Source organism: Nerophis ophidion, linkage group LG04, assembly GCF_033978795.1.
Source record: "Nerophis ophidion isolate RoL-2023_Sa linkage group LG04, RoL_Noph_v1.0, whole genome shotgun sequence".
In the NCBI taxonomy this organism is placed as follows: Eukaryota; Metazoa; Chordata; class Actinopteri; order Syngnathiformes; family Syngnathidae; genus Nerophis; species Nerophis ophidion.
In genome coordinates this window covers 86,688,293-86,704,410 of record NC_084614.1, presented here as the reverse complement: position 1 = coordinate 86,704,410, position 16,118 = coordinate 86,688,293, and the positions used below count along the sequence as shown (strand labels likewise).

Here is a 16,118-nt window from a genome sequence, read left to right as displayed (position 1 = left end):
GCAGTACACAGAAGCAGTCCTGGGGTACATCAAACACTGCATAGACACTGTCACAGTGGACAAGCGCATCCGAGTCTACCCCAACAGGAAGCCCTGGATGACAAAAACAGTCCAGGGCTTACTCAAAGAGAGAGACAGTGCCTTCAAAGCGCAGGACCTGGCACTCTACAGTGCTGCCAGAGCCAATCTGAAGAGAGGCATCAGAGAGGCAAAAGCCGAACATAGGAGGAAAATGGAAGCCCACCTGCAGAGCAACAACACCAAGGAGGTATGGAAAGGAATAAAAGACATGACCAACTTCAGACCCAGTAACCCTTCGGCTGACGGCGATGCCTCTCGAGCGGGGGAGTTAAACAGCTTCTTCGCCCGATTTGAGAGAAAAACACCTGCAGCCGTCACAACAGTTCCACCCAACACCCACAGCAGCTGCACCCTTATACTGGAGGAGCATGAGGTGAGACGCACGCTGAAGGCAGTGAACCCGAGGAAGGCTACGGGCCCAGATGGAGTCCCGGGACAGGTACTAAGAGACTGTGCAGACCAGCTGGCCGGAGTATTTACGAAGATCTTCACCCAGTCCCTCTCCCAGGCCGTCATCCCATCATGCCTGAAGACTTCCACAATAATCCCGGTGCCGAAGAAGAACTCTGTCAGATGTCTGAATGACTACCGTCCAGTTGCACTTACACCTATAGCTATGAAGTGCTTCGAGAAGCTGGTACGGACCCATATCACCTCAGTCCTCCTTCCCGAGCTCGACCCACACCAGTTTGCCTACAGAGCCAACAGGTCCACAGAGGACGCCATCGCCACAGCCCTACACTCCTCCCTGGGTCACCTGGAGACGGGGGGAAGCTACGTGCGGCTGCTTTTTGTGGATTATAGCTCGGCATTTAACACCATTATTCCTGATAGACTGGTGTCCAAACTGTCAGACCTGGGTCTCTCGAACTCCATCTGCATGTGGATTAAGGACTTCTTATCCAACAGCCCCCAGAGGGTGCAGTTGGGTCGCCACATGTCATCAAGCCTGCACCTCAGTACCGGCTCTCCACAAGGCTGCGTGCTGAGCCCCCTTCTCTACTCCATCTACACATACGACTGCACACCTGCCCACTCCAGCAACTCCATCATCAAATTTGCGGATGACACCACCGTAGTGGGGCTCATCTCGGAGGGAGACGAGGCTGCATATCGGGATGAGGTGGAGAAGCTGTCGGATTGGTGCAAAGTCAACAACCTGGCCCTGAACACCTCCAAGACCAAGGAGCTGGTCATAGACTTCAGGAGGAAAAAAACGGACATCCTGCCCCTGATCATCAGTGGTGACTGTGTGGAGAGGGTCTCCGACTTCCGCTCCCTGGGAGTCCACCTGGCCAACGACCTATCCTGGAGCACCAACACCACGGCTACCATCAAGAAGGCACACCAGAGACTGCACTTCCTGAGAATACTCAGGAACAACCACCTCTCACAGGAACTGCTGGTGTCCTTCTACCGGTGCTCCATTGAGAGCATCCTGACCTACTGCATCTGCGTGTGGTTCAGCAGCTGCACGGCCGCAGAGAGAACGGCGCTCCAGAGAGTCATAAAGACCGCCCAGAAGTTAATCGGATGCCCCCTCCCCTCCCTGGCTGACCTGTACAGCTCCCGCTGTCTCAGGAAAGCACAGAGCATCCTGAAAGACCCATTCCACCCCGGGCACAGCCACCTGGAACTGCTACCCTCAGGTAGACGCTACAGGGTGCTAAAAGCGAGCACCAATAGACTAAAAAATAGCTTTTACCCAAGAGCCATAGTAGCACTAAACAGGCACTGAGTGTCCATATGTCCATCATGTCCTCATGTGTAATGTTTAAATGTTTTTCTATTTTTTTGGACTACAATGTGAAATAATGTTTTATGTATGTATACATAGATACATCTGTCATCTCTATCTTTTTTTTTAAATTTATTTTTTTATTTATTTATTTATTTTATTTTATTTATACTACCATATTGTATATGCACCTTAGGAGGAGCTGCTCCAATTTCGTTGTTCTTTGAACCTGTTCATTGCAATAATGACAATAAAACTCTATTCTATTCTATTCTATTCTATTGTTACAAAAATGTCAAAGTCCAAAGACATGCACCTGGGGATAGGTTAATTGTCAACACTAAATGGTCCCTGGTGTGTGAATGTGAGTGTGAATGTTGTCTGTCTATCTGTGTTGGCCCTGCGGTGAGGTGGGGACTTGTCCTGGGTGTACACCGCCTTCCGCCCGATTGTAGCTGAGATAGGCACCAGCGACTCCAAAGGGAATAAGCGGTAGAAAATGGATAGATGGATGGTGTTAAATGAAGTGGCAGGAATGTTTAGGATAAACAGACTTACTATAATTGAACACAAACATAATGTTCATATGTTGTAATCATATTTATTATTACAAACAGGTATTTCAGGTGCAAAGGAATGGTGCAGAATTCCAGAATTTCAAGTAACACACAAAAACAAACAAAAAACAAAACTTTCAAATATGTGTCTTTAAACTGACATTAACAGTAAACTTGCAGTGTAACTAATGTAGAACAATAATGTTTCTTTAGCCAAGAAACTATACTGTGTTTGTCTGGTATGTTTTTTTTTTAATATAACTTGGTATTATTGTGGGTTTGATTACATTTTTAGCACATTCAACAATAATGCGATTATAATGCAAACAGTGATCATTTTGGTCACAGTAACGGTGATATGACATTTTGGTATTGTTACATCACTGCTGTTTAGTTTAGTGTTTTTTTTACTTTTAACTTCCTAAGAAACTGTCCTTTGCAATGGAAATGTTAGTATTAGTTTGTAAAATACTGATTCTTAAGAATTAACTAATAATTTGACTTTTAATCATGTAAATACCTCACAAATGGATATTGTCCCTTGCTTACGTCTTGGTTTCACATCAATGATATTTTACAAATAATGGTTCTAAAATACAACTCATTCTAATATATTACTCATATTCCTTAACTTATTGTAGACATTGTGGTGTGAAGTGTCGGCAAATTTCTTATTTTGTGCATGTCCACATTTCCTTTGGTGAGGTGCAACAGCTCTGGGCTGGGCCGACTATTGTTTTGTTGTGAATTTTGTCACGAAGCAAATCCTGCTAAAATATGACAAACTTTTGAGTGTAAGAATGTGAGCGATATGCTGAGATGTTATACGTTCTGCCTTTTGACAAAATGTTATAAAAAACCTTTAATGATTTGTATTCTATTTTAATTTCAGCACATGAAAATATTTCTACTTCTGACTATCAAAGACAATGGAAAAACATTTTCCAGAACAGCCCTCACAGATCCTCCTGATGGCCTAACAACTAAACTACATGTCGATGCTGAGTATGATTCATCTCAATCATTTGAGGAAGCTCTCCCTGATATAGGGGATTGGATGTACAATGACGGACATACGTTTTATGAAGGATTTGAAGATAGTTTGAGTGAGGAGTGTGCAGAAGAGTCAAATTTCAAGGACACAACAGACAAACCAATACATGACAATGCATCAGAAGCCATGGCAGAGTGCCTTCTGATCATCATGGGTTAGGTAAACTGTCATAAAGTCACTGATAAGGCCCTAAGCGATATGCTCAAAATGTTCAAGTTGCTTTATCCCGATAGTCTGAACACAGACTGCTTAAACAATGTGCAGAAGTTCAAAAACTTTTTTTATCCCACTCTGCATCATCGCTTATTATATTACATAAATCCTCCAGTTATTGTTTCGGGCCAATAGAAAGTAAACAAATAAAATGCCTGTTTTGTGGGACTAGTGTGTCAGAAGAAAGATTCTCATCCTTTTTTTTAAAGTATGTACAGATTGATTTCTTGTTTACCATAGCACATTCATGTGCCAAATGGGCCCTTGTTCGTGAATTTAAACATGCAGGTTTTTCTTTGCTGCAAGATAGTGTAACATATGAGACATGCAGTTATGTTATTCCCCTATTGGAAACTTCTGCCAGTACAGTAGTATCCTTGGATGACATATTGGGTAAAGTTGTTTTCCTTGACTTCACATCTATGCTTGGCATTGTGTTTGCAGTTCATTTCCCCAACACACTTGAAAAGTTTTAGATAATTAAGAACTGAACTGGCCTAAGAAGCCACAAATAAATTTTTTGATCATTGTTATAAATGCTCTGAAAATACACACTGATGTGATGTTGCCGTGGATGCTGTAAAAGTCTGTAAATATGTACTGTATATGGAGTATCATTGTTGATTATGTTTTTGCATTGTGTGTAATATTTCAGTGGCCAATTTATTAAATTTACTTGTTTAATAAAACCACTGTCTTTTTTTAATGAATACATAGGCCTACTATGCTACTGTATTTTAATATTAGTCCTTATAATGGTGGTTGGAGAGCCAAATATCTTCTGAAGTGGTACCTTGTTAAAAGAGTTTGAGAACCACTGCTCTAGAAAGTTCACAAATGTTAAAAGCTCTTAAAAAGTGTCTTGTGATCATATCAGTATTGTTTGGGTTCAGTTTTAAATCTCACAATTGTAGTCACTGAGTTACTGTACATTGCGTGTGGATAAGAAATCAACAAATTAAGTAGAAAATTATTTAAATAAACCATTTAGATTACAGACCATATATCCATATTGCCTGAATTAATTATTTTCTCCAAATGTTAGCGTGAGATAAACTGGAGTATGATTGAGGTATAATTAAACTGTGTCAATTAAAATGCATTTTTGAAATTATTTTTTCTAAGCCAGAAAACGGGTATATTACAACTCAAATAGTGAGCAGTGGGAGACAAAACCAAGTATATCTCTCACTCAGACATCATTGAGACATATTGAAACCAATACTCATTGATTGTCTTTTTGCCGAAATAGCAAAGAGACATCTGAGAACTCAAACAGTGAGTAGTGAGAAACAAAACCATGTGTATCTCTCACTGAGTCAATATTGAGACATATTGGAGACCAGCTCATTCATCTCTCATTTTGGTCTTTGTTGAAATCGGAAAAAGAGATAACTGTTAGACAACTTTGAGATCTCTCACAGTGCTCACTGCGAGCCTTATTTCTCAGGAGCTACATTTGAGAAGAATGAGAAATCTACTTTGGTCTCGATTAGTGCTCTTTTATGTCTAGGAGATATATAGAAGACATATATGAGATCTCATCTTCAATTTTGCTTTGCTATGGGCTAGCTCTAAGTTCATCAGGAGTACTGATGTTGTATAAAGCTGGGCCTGGATTTGGTTGCACATTGCCTGATAGCAGAAGTAAGAGCAATATAAAGATTTTCCGTTTCATATGGCAAGGTGACCTCATGACAACATTATTTGGCTTCACAATATCAAAATGAGTAATATCAGAAGGAGAAAACCATCTGTTTAGCACAGAAATACACCATAACTGAAGGTGGTTAGAATTATTTAGCACTGACCCACATGTGGATATCAATAACCTTTGTGTAAATGCTGTAGTTTCAAAGGACCAGGTGATTGTTATTGCGTTTGGTAGAGTTAAAGGTTGGTGGAGCACTTGGTCAGGTACCCCACTACAATTGCAGAAAACAAGTCCAGGAAAAAGCATTAATATTAAATAGAGAGCTTTTGTCAAAGTCATTGTTAAATTGTTTTACTAGCTACCCAGGTCCAATAATCAAAGTTCAGATGTCCAAGCTACAAGAGTTGGAAGACCAAGCTAAGGCTAGCAGAGGCCCAGCTTTAGTCAGTCTGAGGCTAAGATGGATCCAGGCCGTGGAAGACGGAAGGCCAAGATGAAGCCAGTCGACTCAGACTGTAGGTAGTGGAAGGCCAAGCTGAGACTAGTATAGATCCAGACTGTGGCAGATGGAAGGCCAAAATTTCAGCTAGCAAAACATCCCCCGGCTTCTGCAGGTCAGAGGCCTCCAGGTTTCCAAATCCAACAAAAGCAGTTAGAAATACCACTTTTTGGAAGTAAGCCTTCATTCATCAATTGTTACGCTTAAAACTAGTGCAATTTACTTAAATCGGCTAAAAAAAGAGACTAAAACACATAGAAATTCAGACCACTTTGACAAGCAGACAAACAAAAGACAGTCCTGTCGGCCATCTTGGATTGGACATTCAACATTAACCCAATTTGGAAATCGGTCTGTAGTTATTTATATTTGTGGATTCACCTACTTTTGACGGGGGAAGAAGAAAGGCGGGTTTGCTGATTTTTGGAACGATTTTGCTTGAAAGACTCAGGTTAAAAAGGCATGAAAAAGAAAAAGGCAATTAGAAATATTATACATTATGTCCCATATAAGCTCATACACGACACATTCTACAGATAGTGTATAAAAAAACTAAATAGTGGAATAAAAGAGGTGAAAACATGTGAAATGGAACAAAGAAAAGTTGCATTGTTGAGTCTAATAAAGCTGCCATGCAGGTTGTTTTCTCTTTAAAGCTGTCATTGCTCAAAAATAATAATGAATCAAACTCAATGTTGTTACAAAGTATTTAAACTAGTCATGGCTCCAATTACGTCACATACAAAATTTGACTCAAGAGTATTTTTATAGGATATTTTGTGTTTATCCTACAAAAAAAGGGTTTTTGACTAACAGGGCAAAAAAAAAAAAACAGAAATGAAGAAGCTGTCACGTACTTGCATGGCTGCTCTAGTTGTGACCCCAAGATGCAGGAGACAGGAGGACGACGTGCGGGTGAGTCTTTTAATTCCCACAGGGAGCACAAGGAGGTGCAGCAGGGAAGTGCACAGAAGCATAAGCAGCATACAGAAAAACCAAAGTAACGTTTCACAAAACAATCCTTGAGCCCTGACTGGAGGGCGAGGCAGGCATAAATAGAAGCCAGTTGATTAAAGTAAAAGTACCAATGATTGTCACACACACACTAGGTGTGGTGAGATTTTCCTCTGCATTTGACCCATCACCCTCACCCCATGACCAGGTGTGGCCAGGCTGCCAATCAGCGACAGGTGAGGAGGGAAAAGGGCTCAGGGAGACAAACAGGAAGTGGGACCAAAATAAAAGCGCCGACTAGGAGATAAACACAAACGCAAACAGACCGCGTGACACCTGACGTGACAGGTCGTCACAGAAACGAGGGATGGATCTGAAGTTTATCGAGGGACTTAAGTGTTGAAAGTAAAAATAATGTTTGACTTATTTTTATGAGTGGGGCCCGTTTGGATCCTAATAATTTCAGTGGGACAAGTTTTAATTGTCATTGCTCAAAAAAAATAATGAATTAAAATCGATGATGTTATGAATTATTGACACATTTAAGATTGCAATTACGTTGAGTGAAAATTATTATTTTGTGCTTTTGCCATAACAAAACAAGGTTTTGACAAAAATGGCGTGAATTATGAAAAAAAAAAAAGACTGATAAGGACGGATAAACCTGAAATTGATCAAGGGATTTAAGTGTTGAATGAAAAAGTAAAAACATAAACAAAAATGACCTACTTCTACCATTTTTATGACTGAGACTCTTCCTGGGCCCCAAGAAAGCAGTGCGAGGCGAGTGGAGAAAAAACGGATTTATTGACAGAGATGTGACACAATGTGATATTGATCATAAGCAGCGGCCATTGAAAGAAAAGAAGAAATCCTCGTCATGATGTCAAGGCCATGAAACGTGCGATTTTACAGCCACCAACGTTTGATCTTGAAAGTCTTTTAACGGCCAAAGAAGAATACATGGAATAGCGTGAGGAGCAGTCGGACGAAGAACAAAGCACATCTCCATCTCATCTCCGAGTGTGATGACGTCCCTCAGCGATGGAGACATCTCCCTGTGTTCCAGTGCACAAAGCATCCTGGAGGAAGAAGACCACTCAGCACATTCCCGACAGAAGCAGGTGAATCCAAGTTGAACATCATCTTCACACAAGAACATTTGGAGGTGCAGACAGTCCATGTGAGCTTACTCAGCCTTCAGCCGCCTGCACGTTCTCGTCGAGCTCCACGCCGCCGTGGCGAGCTGCGGGACAAACGCAAACGGTGAAGGAAGAACATCCAGAAGGTGCCTCGTCACTCACATCAGATCTTTGAGGTGTGACTTGGAAACATGACGAGTCAGCACACTTGATGTCTCATTTGGCTGATCCTCATCATGAGGACTCCTGTCAAAAGTGAGATATGCCAGACTTTGTATTGCGTGTGCTCACAGGAGGGACTTTTATTGTGAAGGAGTCAGCTCCAGTTGGGCTTTTCCGGCTAAACTTGTAACAAAGGTCCACATCAGACCTCCATGTGAGTGACGCTTCACCACGGCTTTGTTTCTTGCGGCTCAAAGAAAAGATGTTTTACTTACCAGCTGGATCGTACTGGGCTGAAATGAAAGAGAAACAAGGTGAAGTGGACTTTTCCCCTCACGTCACGCCGTGTTTCTACGTGAGAGTGTGCGCTCTGTCTCTGTGGATCTTTGAGTGTTTGGCTGGAAGGCAACTAAAAGATGGCCGCACCTTTGCAGCCCGGATGAAAGCATCAACTCACGGCCTGGACCGAGTGCACCGAGAAGAAGAAGACAGAGGACATTGGCGTCCCTCACCTTGTCTGTTTCTGTGACGCCTGACCATGACCATGATGATGATGATGATGATGATGGCCGCCACAGCGAGGACCGCCGCCGTGGCAGCGAGGGCGACGCTCAAGTTGTCTGTGGAGAGCAAAAAAGCACAAGTGGAGTGACAAAGCATGAAGAGGAAACCTTCATGACTACTTTGCATGCAGACGTCAAGCGTTGTCATGGTGACATGGATCAATAATGGTGACAGGTGGACTTGTGATGGGAAACATCTCCAACTAAATGTGTCTTTCTCACCTTCATGGCTTGCGTTGCTCAGGATGCTTCTTCTCTCCAGCTTGGTGACCAAGTCCTCCTTGACGCCTGACAGCTGAAACACACATTCGTACTTGCCCTCCACGTCGGCCGTCACCTCCACTTTCAGCGCCACCGACATCTGGAAGGTTCCGTCGTGGTTGGGGAGTATCTCTCCGTGCTCCACGTCCTCGAAGATCTGCTCGCCGTCTTTCCTCCAAAACAGGTCGGCACCGTCGGGGTAGAAACCTGTCGCCATGCAGCTGACCGGAGAGGACGGCGTCTTCTGGAGCAGGAACACCTCTGGAAGCTCTGCACAGGAAGTGATGTCACGTGTGAACACAGGACAACGTGGGGAGAAGGTGTGGATGGAGAGAAGGTGGGGATGGAGGTAAAGATGGAGAGAAGGTGTGGATGGAGAGAAGGCGTGGATGGAGAGAAGGTGTGGATGGAGGTAAAGATGAGGAGAAGATGGAGAAAAGGTGTGGATGGAGACAAAGATGGAGAGAATGTAATAACGGAGGTAAAGATAGAGAAAAAGTGAGAACGGAGGTAAATATGCCGAGAACGTGTGGATGGAGGTAAAGATGGAGTGAAGGTGTGGATGGAGGTAAAGATGGAAAGAAGGTGTCGATGGAGGTAAAGATGGAGAAAATGGAGGTACAGAGAGAAGGTGTGGACGAAGGTAAAGATGGACAGAAGGTGTGGATGGAGGTAAGGATGGAGAGAAGATGAGGATGGGGTAAAGATGGAGAGAAGATGAGGATGAAAGTAAAGATAGAGAGAATGGAGGTACAAATAGAGAGGTTTGGATGAAGGTAAAGATGGAGAGAAGGTGTGGATGAAAGTAAAGATGGAGAGAAGGGGAGAACAGAGGTAAATATGGAGATGAGGTGTGGATGGAGGTAAAGATGGAGAGAAGTTGAGAATGAGATAAAGATGGAGAGAAGGAGAGAATGAGGTAAAGATGGAAAGTAAGAGTGGACAGCGGTAAAGATGGAGAGAATGTGAGGATGGAGGTAAAGATGGAGGGAAAAGGAGAGAATGAAGGTAAATATGTTGAGAAGGTGTGGATGGAGGTAAAGATGGAGAGAAGGTGAGAATGAGGTAAAGATGGAGAGAATGAGGTAAAGATGGAGAGAAGGAGAGAACACAGGTTAAGATGGAGAGAAAGTGAGGATGGAGGTAAAGATGGAGGGAAAAGGAGAGAACGGAGGTAAATATGGAGAGAAGGTGTGGATGGAGGTAAAGATGGAGAGAAGGTGAGAATGAGGTAAAGATGGAGAGAATGAGGTAAAGATGGAGAGAAGGAGAGAATGAGATAAAGATGGAGGGAAGGTGTAGATGGAGGTAAAGATGGAGAGAAGATGAGAACACAGGTTAAGATGGAGAGAAAGTGAGGATGGAGGTAAAGATGGAGGGAAAAGGAGAGAATGAGATAAAGATGGAGAGTAAGAGTGGACGGAGGTAAAGATGGAGAGAACGTGAGGATGGAGGTAAAGATGGAGGGAAAAGGAGAGAATGGAGGTAAAGATGGAGAGAAGGTAAGAATGAGGTAAAGATGGAGAGAGTGAGGTAAAGATGGAGAGTAAGAGTGGATGGAGGTAAAGATGGAGAGAACGTGAGGATGGAGGTAAAGATGGAGAGAAGGAGAGAATGAGATAAAGATGGAGAGAAAGTGTAGATGGAGGTAAAGATGGAGAGTAAGAGTGGACAGAGGTAAAGATGGAGGGAAGGAGAGGATGGAGGTAAAGATGGAGAGAAGGAGAGAAGGATGAGAAGATGGAGAGAAGGTTAGATTGGAGGTAAAGATGGAGAGAAAGTGAGAACGGAGAAAGTGTAGATGGAAGTGGATGGAGGTAAAGATGGAGGTAAAAGGAGAGAATGGAGGTAAAGATGGAGAGAAGGTGTGAGAAAGAGAGAAGAGTATAAAGAGACAGGGTGTAATGTCAGTAATGTTCCTATAGGGGGAGTGCTAACAAGTTAAAAGGTGAAAGTACATGTTGTGTTTCTACCTGTTCTCATTAGGACCTCCTTCCCATTGTTCACATACTTCTTCAAGTAAGAAGGACAATACTCAGTGTAGTAAAACGTCTTGTATTCTAGTAGATGTTTGTTCTGGTCCAACTTGAGTTTGGTGGGGAAAGCTTGTTGTTTTGCTGCAGTAAATGTCCATGTCTTCATGTCCAACGATATGAAATCTTCTCCATCATAACCTTCCTGACGCCAACCTTTAACTTCATCAGTCTCATCATTCCATTCACATCCAGACATCCACTGGAGAATGTGAACACCTGAGACACACACACACACACACACACACACACACACACACACACACACACACACACACACACACACACACACACACACACACACACACACACACACACACACAGTATTAGTGTAGGTTATTATGGGATGGACAGAGACAAGTATCAGTGCAGTAATGTGTGTTTACTACAGTATAAAAAGAGTACATCAAATACATTTAAGTAGTAGAAAGTTCAACATAAACAAACCTCCAGTTTGGTTGAAACGCTTCTTAAGAACTTCAAGGTTGTGTTTGCTCCTCAACTCATTAACAACACCGATCTCTGTTTGTCTCTGCCAGTATTTTGGATCCTCTGCTGTGATTTTGTTCATCCAGTCCTGTTTGGCTTCTGCTTTCCTGCTGTTGCTGTCATAGTGAAAAATCTGAACTCCATCAACATAACCAACACTCACATACTCCGGGAAGTTTGGAACTTGAGAGGACACAGTAGAGAAATACTGCAGCGTGTGAATCACTGAAAGAAGAAAACAACAACAGGATGACTTTTTATTATTTTGTTTCATGTTCAACAATCTTGCACTGTGAATATTTTAGCTCCTTCCGTCTTCAGTCGGGTCTTAAAGTGAACATCAAACACTGCTAGATATCACAGTCAAGACTCACATGTTCTATGACAAATACAACACATTAATAATATTACTAACATCTGTTGACGGTTTGAACATTTTGAAAATAAACATATATTTTCTACAATGGAGGCTGAATAAAAAGTACAACAGAGTTGAACACAACCTGTTCTGCCCATTTGATGTCGACTCTTACTGACATCTTGTGGCGGGGTGATGTTACTACACTTGATTATTTTCTGACACTTCCGTGTTTGAAGATTTGTGTTCGTTCTTACAAGCCTTGGAAAAAATAAGTCTTTGAACAAGAAACACTAAAGTGAAAATAAATAAAGAGCCTAAACGGATTTATCTGCTTCTGTAAACTTCTTGGAACATTTTAATTTTTTACTAGGAAAAAGGGAAAACAATAAATATGTTTAAAAAGAACCAGGATTAATGAATAAAGCTCCTAAATAATACAACAATAATTAATTAATAAGTAACAGAAACTATCAGAAGTCAACTAAGTGAAGGCACAAAGAGGATTTATGAGTAAAATATTAATAAACTTATAAAAAGGACTTACCAGGCGTCACGCTGTGCATTTGCACGACCAGAAGAAAGAATAAAAACAAGTTCATGATGTCAGCGCGAAACAAAAAGATGTTTGCCACTTTTAATCCCGCAGAGAAAGACAAAAGTGACGAACACTCGCTTGACTCGCAAACAGGAAAAATGAACCAGGAACTGTCGAGGCTCTTTTTATAATACTCCACCTGAGCCAATGAGGAGTCAGCATTCTGTGACGTCACAGTGAGGAGAGAAAACGAAACACTATTCTGCACAGAAAAGTGGCAGCAGTCAACTGACAAGAAGTCTTCTACTGGACTCACTAGAGAGCGCCCCTTGTGGCCACGTCAGGTAAATGCTTGTGTGGCTTTTCTGGGAAATCACGTGACTTGACAACAAAAAGGTGTGTCAAGTTGGCCGCCAAACTTGGAAAGAAAAGAAAGAAAGAGGAATGAAGGTGAGATTGAGAGTTAAAAGTAATGACAGGGCTGGAACATCCGATCAGTGATCGTATTGTAGTCCTCTCAAGAAAGCATCAATACAAATAATGATTGATAGACATAATGTCGCTACACCGCAGGACATCCTCACTTCTTTTTATTTCACGTCTTAACTTTCACCTCCGTTATGTCTCCCAAGCGTGAGGCGTCCCTGCTGGGGTAACGGGACACGCATCTGCCTCGCATGGGTTCGATTCCCGGCCAGGGTTGCATCAGGAAGTTTCATCCTGAGTAAAAAAGTCAGCAGAAAGCCTTCATGAGATGGACTCGCTGTGGCCAAAGTGCTGAACGTGGGGGAAAAGTGTGAGGCAGACGCTTCTGCTGGCAGAATATCAAAGAAAGTGAAAGTAAAAGTAGACACGGTAAAGCCAAACATTGAACTCGATGGTGATCATTTTTATTTTTATTTTTATTTTGTCGTACCTGTCAAAGGTGAACACACTTATCCACGTAGGTGAGTAGTAACGAGTTACATTTACTTAGATAAGAAACACAACTTTTACTTTGCTATATAACATATTCAATATATGTATAAAAATATACATTTAGGCCTCCACTCAGGCTTCATCTCAGGGACCCCAAAGGATTTTGGTCAAAAAAATATTTAAAATGTGTCATTATTTTGTATTATTATTATTCCAGGTTTAAATCTGTAGATCAACATTAGGTCTATCTGTCAATATAACCTTTTCAAAGATTTAAGTTGTATGCCCTTTTTGTCAAAGAAAACCCTGTTTTGTTATGGAAAAAAACACAAAATATGCAATAGTTTCCCCTAATAGAATTTTAAAGAAGAATATTTGAGATTATATAATAATTGGAGCCTTAAAAAATTCAACACATAAAAACATTGATTTTAATTTATTTTTATTTTTTAGCAATGACACAAAAGAAAAATCCTACTGAAATTATTGAAGATACAAAAGTGTCCTACTCATTAGAAATAACAAAATATATATTTTTTTACTGTTAACTTTAAACACAATCATCTTCAGATGAACTTCAGATCCATCCATCAATTATATATATATATATATATTATTGGTGTTTATGTTTTTTCTTTTTTATATGGCAAACACAAAATATGCAACATTTTCCCCCAAAAATATCTCAAAGTGGAATATTTAATGTGACGTCGTTGGAGCCTTGAATAGGTCAATAATCCATAATGACATTGATTTTGATTTTGATTTATTGTTATTTTTTTAGTAAACAACAGCCTAGATGGCAGCTTTGTGTTATTAGAGTAAACATTGCAACATTTTCTTGTCACATTTCACCTGTTTGCTCTTTAATAGCACTTTTTTTTATTTTTTATAGTATTTTTAGAATTTGCTTTGGCCATTACAAAATTACCCCTGGGCCACACTTTGGACACCCCTGTACGAGGATGACGGAATGCAAAAACAATAACACATGCCCTTCTTATTTATGATTTACTTTTTAAATTTGACCTCAGTTCTGTACAGTGCAACTGGAATTTTTAATTTTCCCGAGGGAACTCTACTGAAGGAATCAATAAAGTACTATCCTTCTATCTATCCTCGTTCATCCATGCGGACTTGGCTCTCTTGGTTGCTTCGTTGGGTCTGCTCCTGTCTCCGGCCATACTCCCCCCACCACAGCAGACGTTGGCGTGGAACACCACAGAGTGTATATGTTTGTTTTTTGTTGTTGTTTTACTTTTGCGTCTGGTTGCATCAGCTCTCATCTTTTAAAGTCTTTAATGTCCTTTGTGTTCTTTGACGTTTCCCTCTTACACACATGTTTATGTGTGGTATGGCTATGAGGTTTGTTTCCCTTGGCCTCAGTCTGGACCCCCTCTACAGGGGCCCAGATGTTTGCTGTTGCACAGGCATGGGATAAAGTGTGTAACTTTTTGTCTGTAATATACATCATTGCAGTTTTATTTTTATTAGCATGGATGTAATCTAGGAACAACATTTCATAATTAATATCCAAAACCCCTGTAGCGGTAAAGTCCTATACTTTTACTGCTACTGGTTGCCGAATATAAATGAAGCTAGTTCAGACGTGTGCAACCGGCTAATAATTGAGGCCCAGAATTGTGTCCATGTTTAACCAAAATATTTACTAACATAAAGTCACAATTATATAACACACTTTGTTCAAAAACGGAAAATACACGGGAGCAAACAAACACTAGCCTGGCACAGTCAAAAACTGTTGCGCCTCTACTCAGCAACACCTGGGCAAGATCCTGACTCCTCCCTAAATATCCAGGCACTTGGCCTTGGAGCCAACCCCTTGAGTGACGTCATCAATTTGACAGACAGAAAGTGTATTTGGCTCTAACACACCTGCCCCTAATTGCTGCTGGCGTGACGAACAGAGTGATTTAATTTGGAATCGATAAAACAAAAATAGAGCCATAATACCAAAAACAAACACCTCTTTCTTTGGTTTTCATGTTCCCTTTTGCAATAATGCAGTTAATTTACTCAATACCTTCACCTAGAAGGCATATCTTTGTAACAGATGATAATCCTTTTTGTTTGCAGACAAACTTTTTTCATTTGTCCACTTTTGTCGCTCTTGTAGCAACGGTAAATATTCGTGAAACCACCTGTTCCAAAAAAGGTCAGCGATATATTGCCTCTGCCTCCATTTCCTTATGCACATCCAATACAGGTGATCTATTACCAACAGTACATGTAGACTGTAGCTGTCTTCTTTTCCTACTCCTGGCCATCAGCTTTCTTCGTCACCTTGGGGGTAGGAGAGCTTTTTTTTCTTCTCAGTTTCCTCCTCTTCTTCTCCCAAAGGACTCTCGGGGTCGTTTTCTTCCTCCTCTTTCGGGGAACTCTTCTCTTTTTGGACTTGCCATAGTCGCTGTCCTCGTCATCTTCCACCATGAAGTCTTCATCACTGCCAGACTCATCAGGATCCAGGTAAGCTTCCTCTGGGTCATCCTGCTCTTCATCCTCACGGCCTCCGTCACCCAGAAGGATTTCCCGCTGTTTCGACACGGCCTTGGAGACTGCCTGGCGTATTGTTCGCATTCGACTGACTTTTCTTTCACCGTCACTGTCATCTGCGCTCCGTTTTCTTTTTGGTGTCTTCCTGCTGGGCTTCTCTATCTTGGGCTTCTTTTCCTTTTTTGACATATCCTTTTGATCTTTGGATCCCTGCTCATTGAAATCATGCATGTACTGGTTCATAAGCGGTTCCTCCAAACTGTTAACAGTAACTGTGGGGCGTGTCACTGCCTTGTAATGGCCCATTAATCACCCACCCCAATAGGGTTCTGACAGCATAAGGTCCATCTCCGTGGCTGTTAATCACCTCCCGTGGTTCCATTCACTTTG

At 41.5% G+C, this 16,118-nt stretch overlaps 1 protein-coding gene across 1 annotated transcript; it reads right to left on the bottom strand.

Annotated features, from left to right (window-relative positions):
* Positions 1-7,538: 7,538 nt before the first annotated feature.
* Positions 7,539-12,542, bottom strand: LOC133552126 (class I histocompatibility antigen, F10 alpha chain-like). The gene is made up of 5 exons (XM_061899489.1): positions 12,306-12,542; positions 11,359-11,625; positions 10,852-11,130; positions 8,840-9,148; positions 7,539-8,674 (listed from the first exon to the last, which is right to left on the bottom strand). Exons 1-5 carry the CDS (start codon positions 12,358-12,360, stop codon positions 8,508-8,510), a joined length of 1,077 nt encoding a protein of 358 aa, XP_061755473.1. The 5' UTR covers positions 12,361-12,542; the 3' UTR covers positions 7,539-8,507.
* Positions 12,543-16,118: the final 3,576 nt, after the last annotated feature.

Excerpts from the sequence above, each read along its gene's own strand:
- LOC133552126 (XM_061899489.1), bottom strand. The coding sequence starts at position 12,360 with ATGAACTTGTTTTTATTCTTTCTTCTGGTCGTGCAAATGCACAGCGTG. Across the intron at positions 11,626-12,305 it reads AATGCACAGCGTGACGCCTG|TGATTCACACGCTGCAGTAT; the intron begins GTAAGTCCTTTT and ends TTCTTCTTTCAG. Across the intron at positions 11,131-11,358 it reads GCGTTTCAACCAAACTGGAG|GTGTTCACATTCTCCAGTGG; the intron begins GTTTGTTTATGT and ends TGTGTGTCTCAG.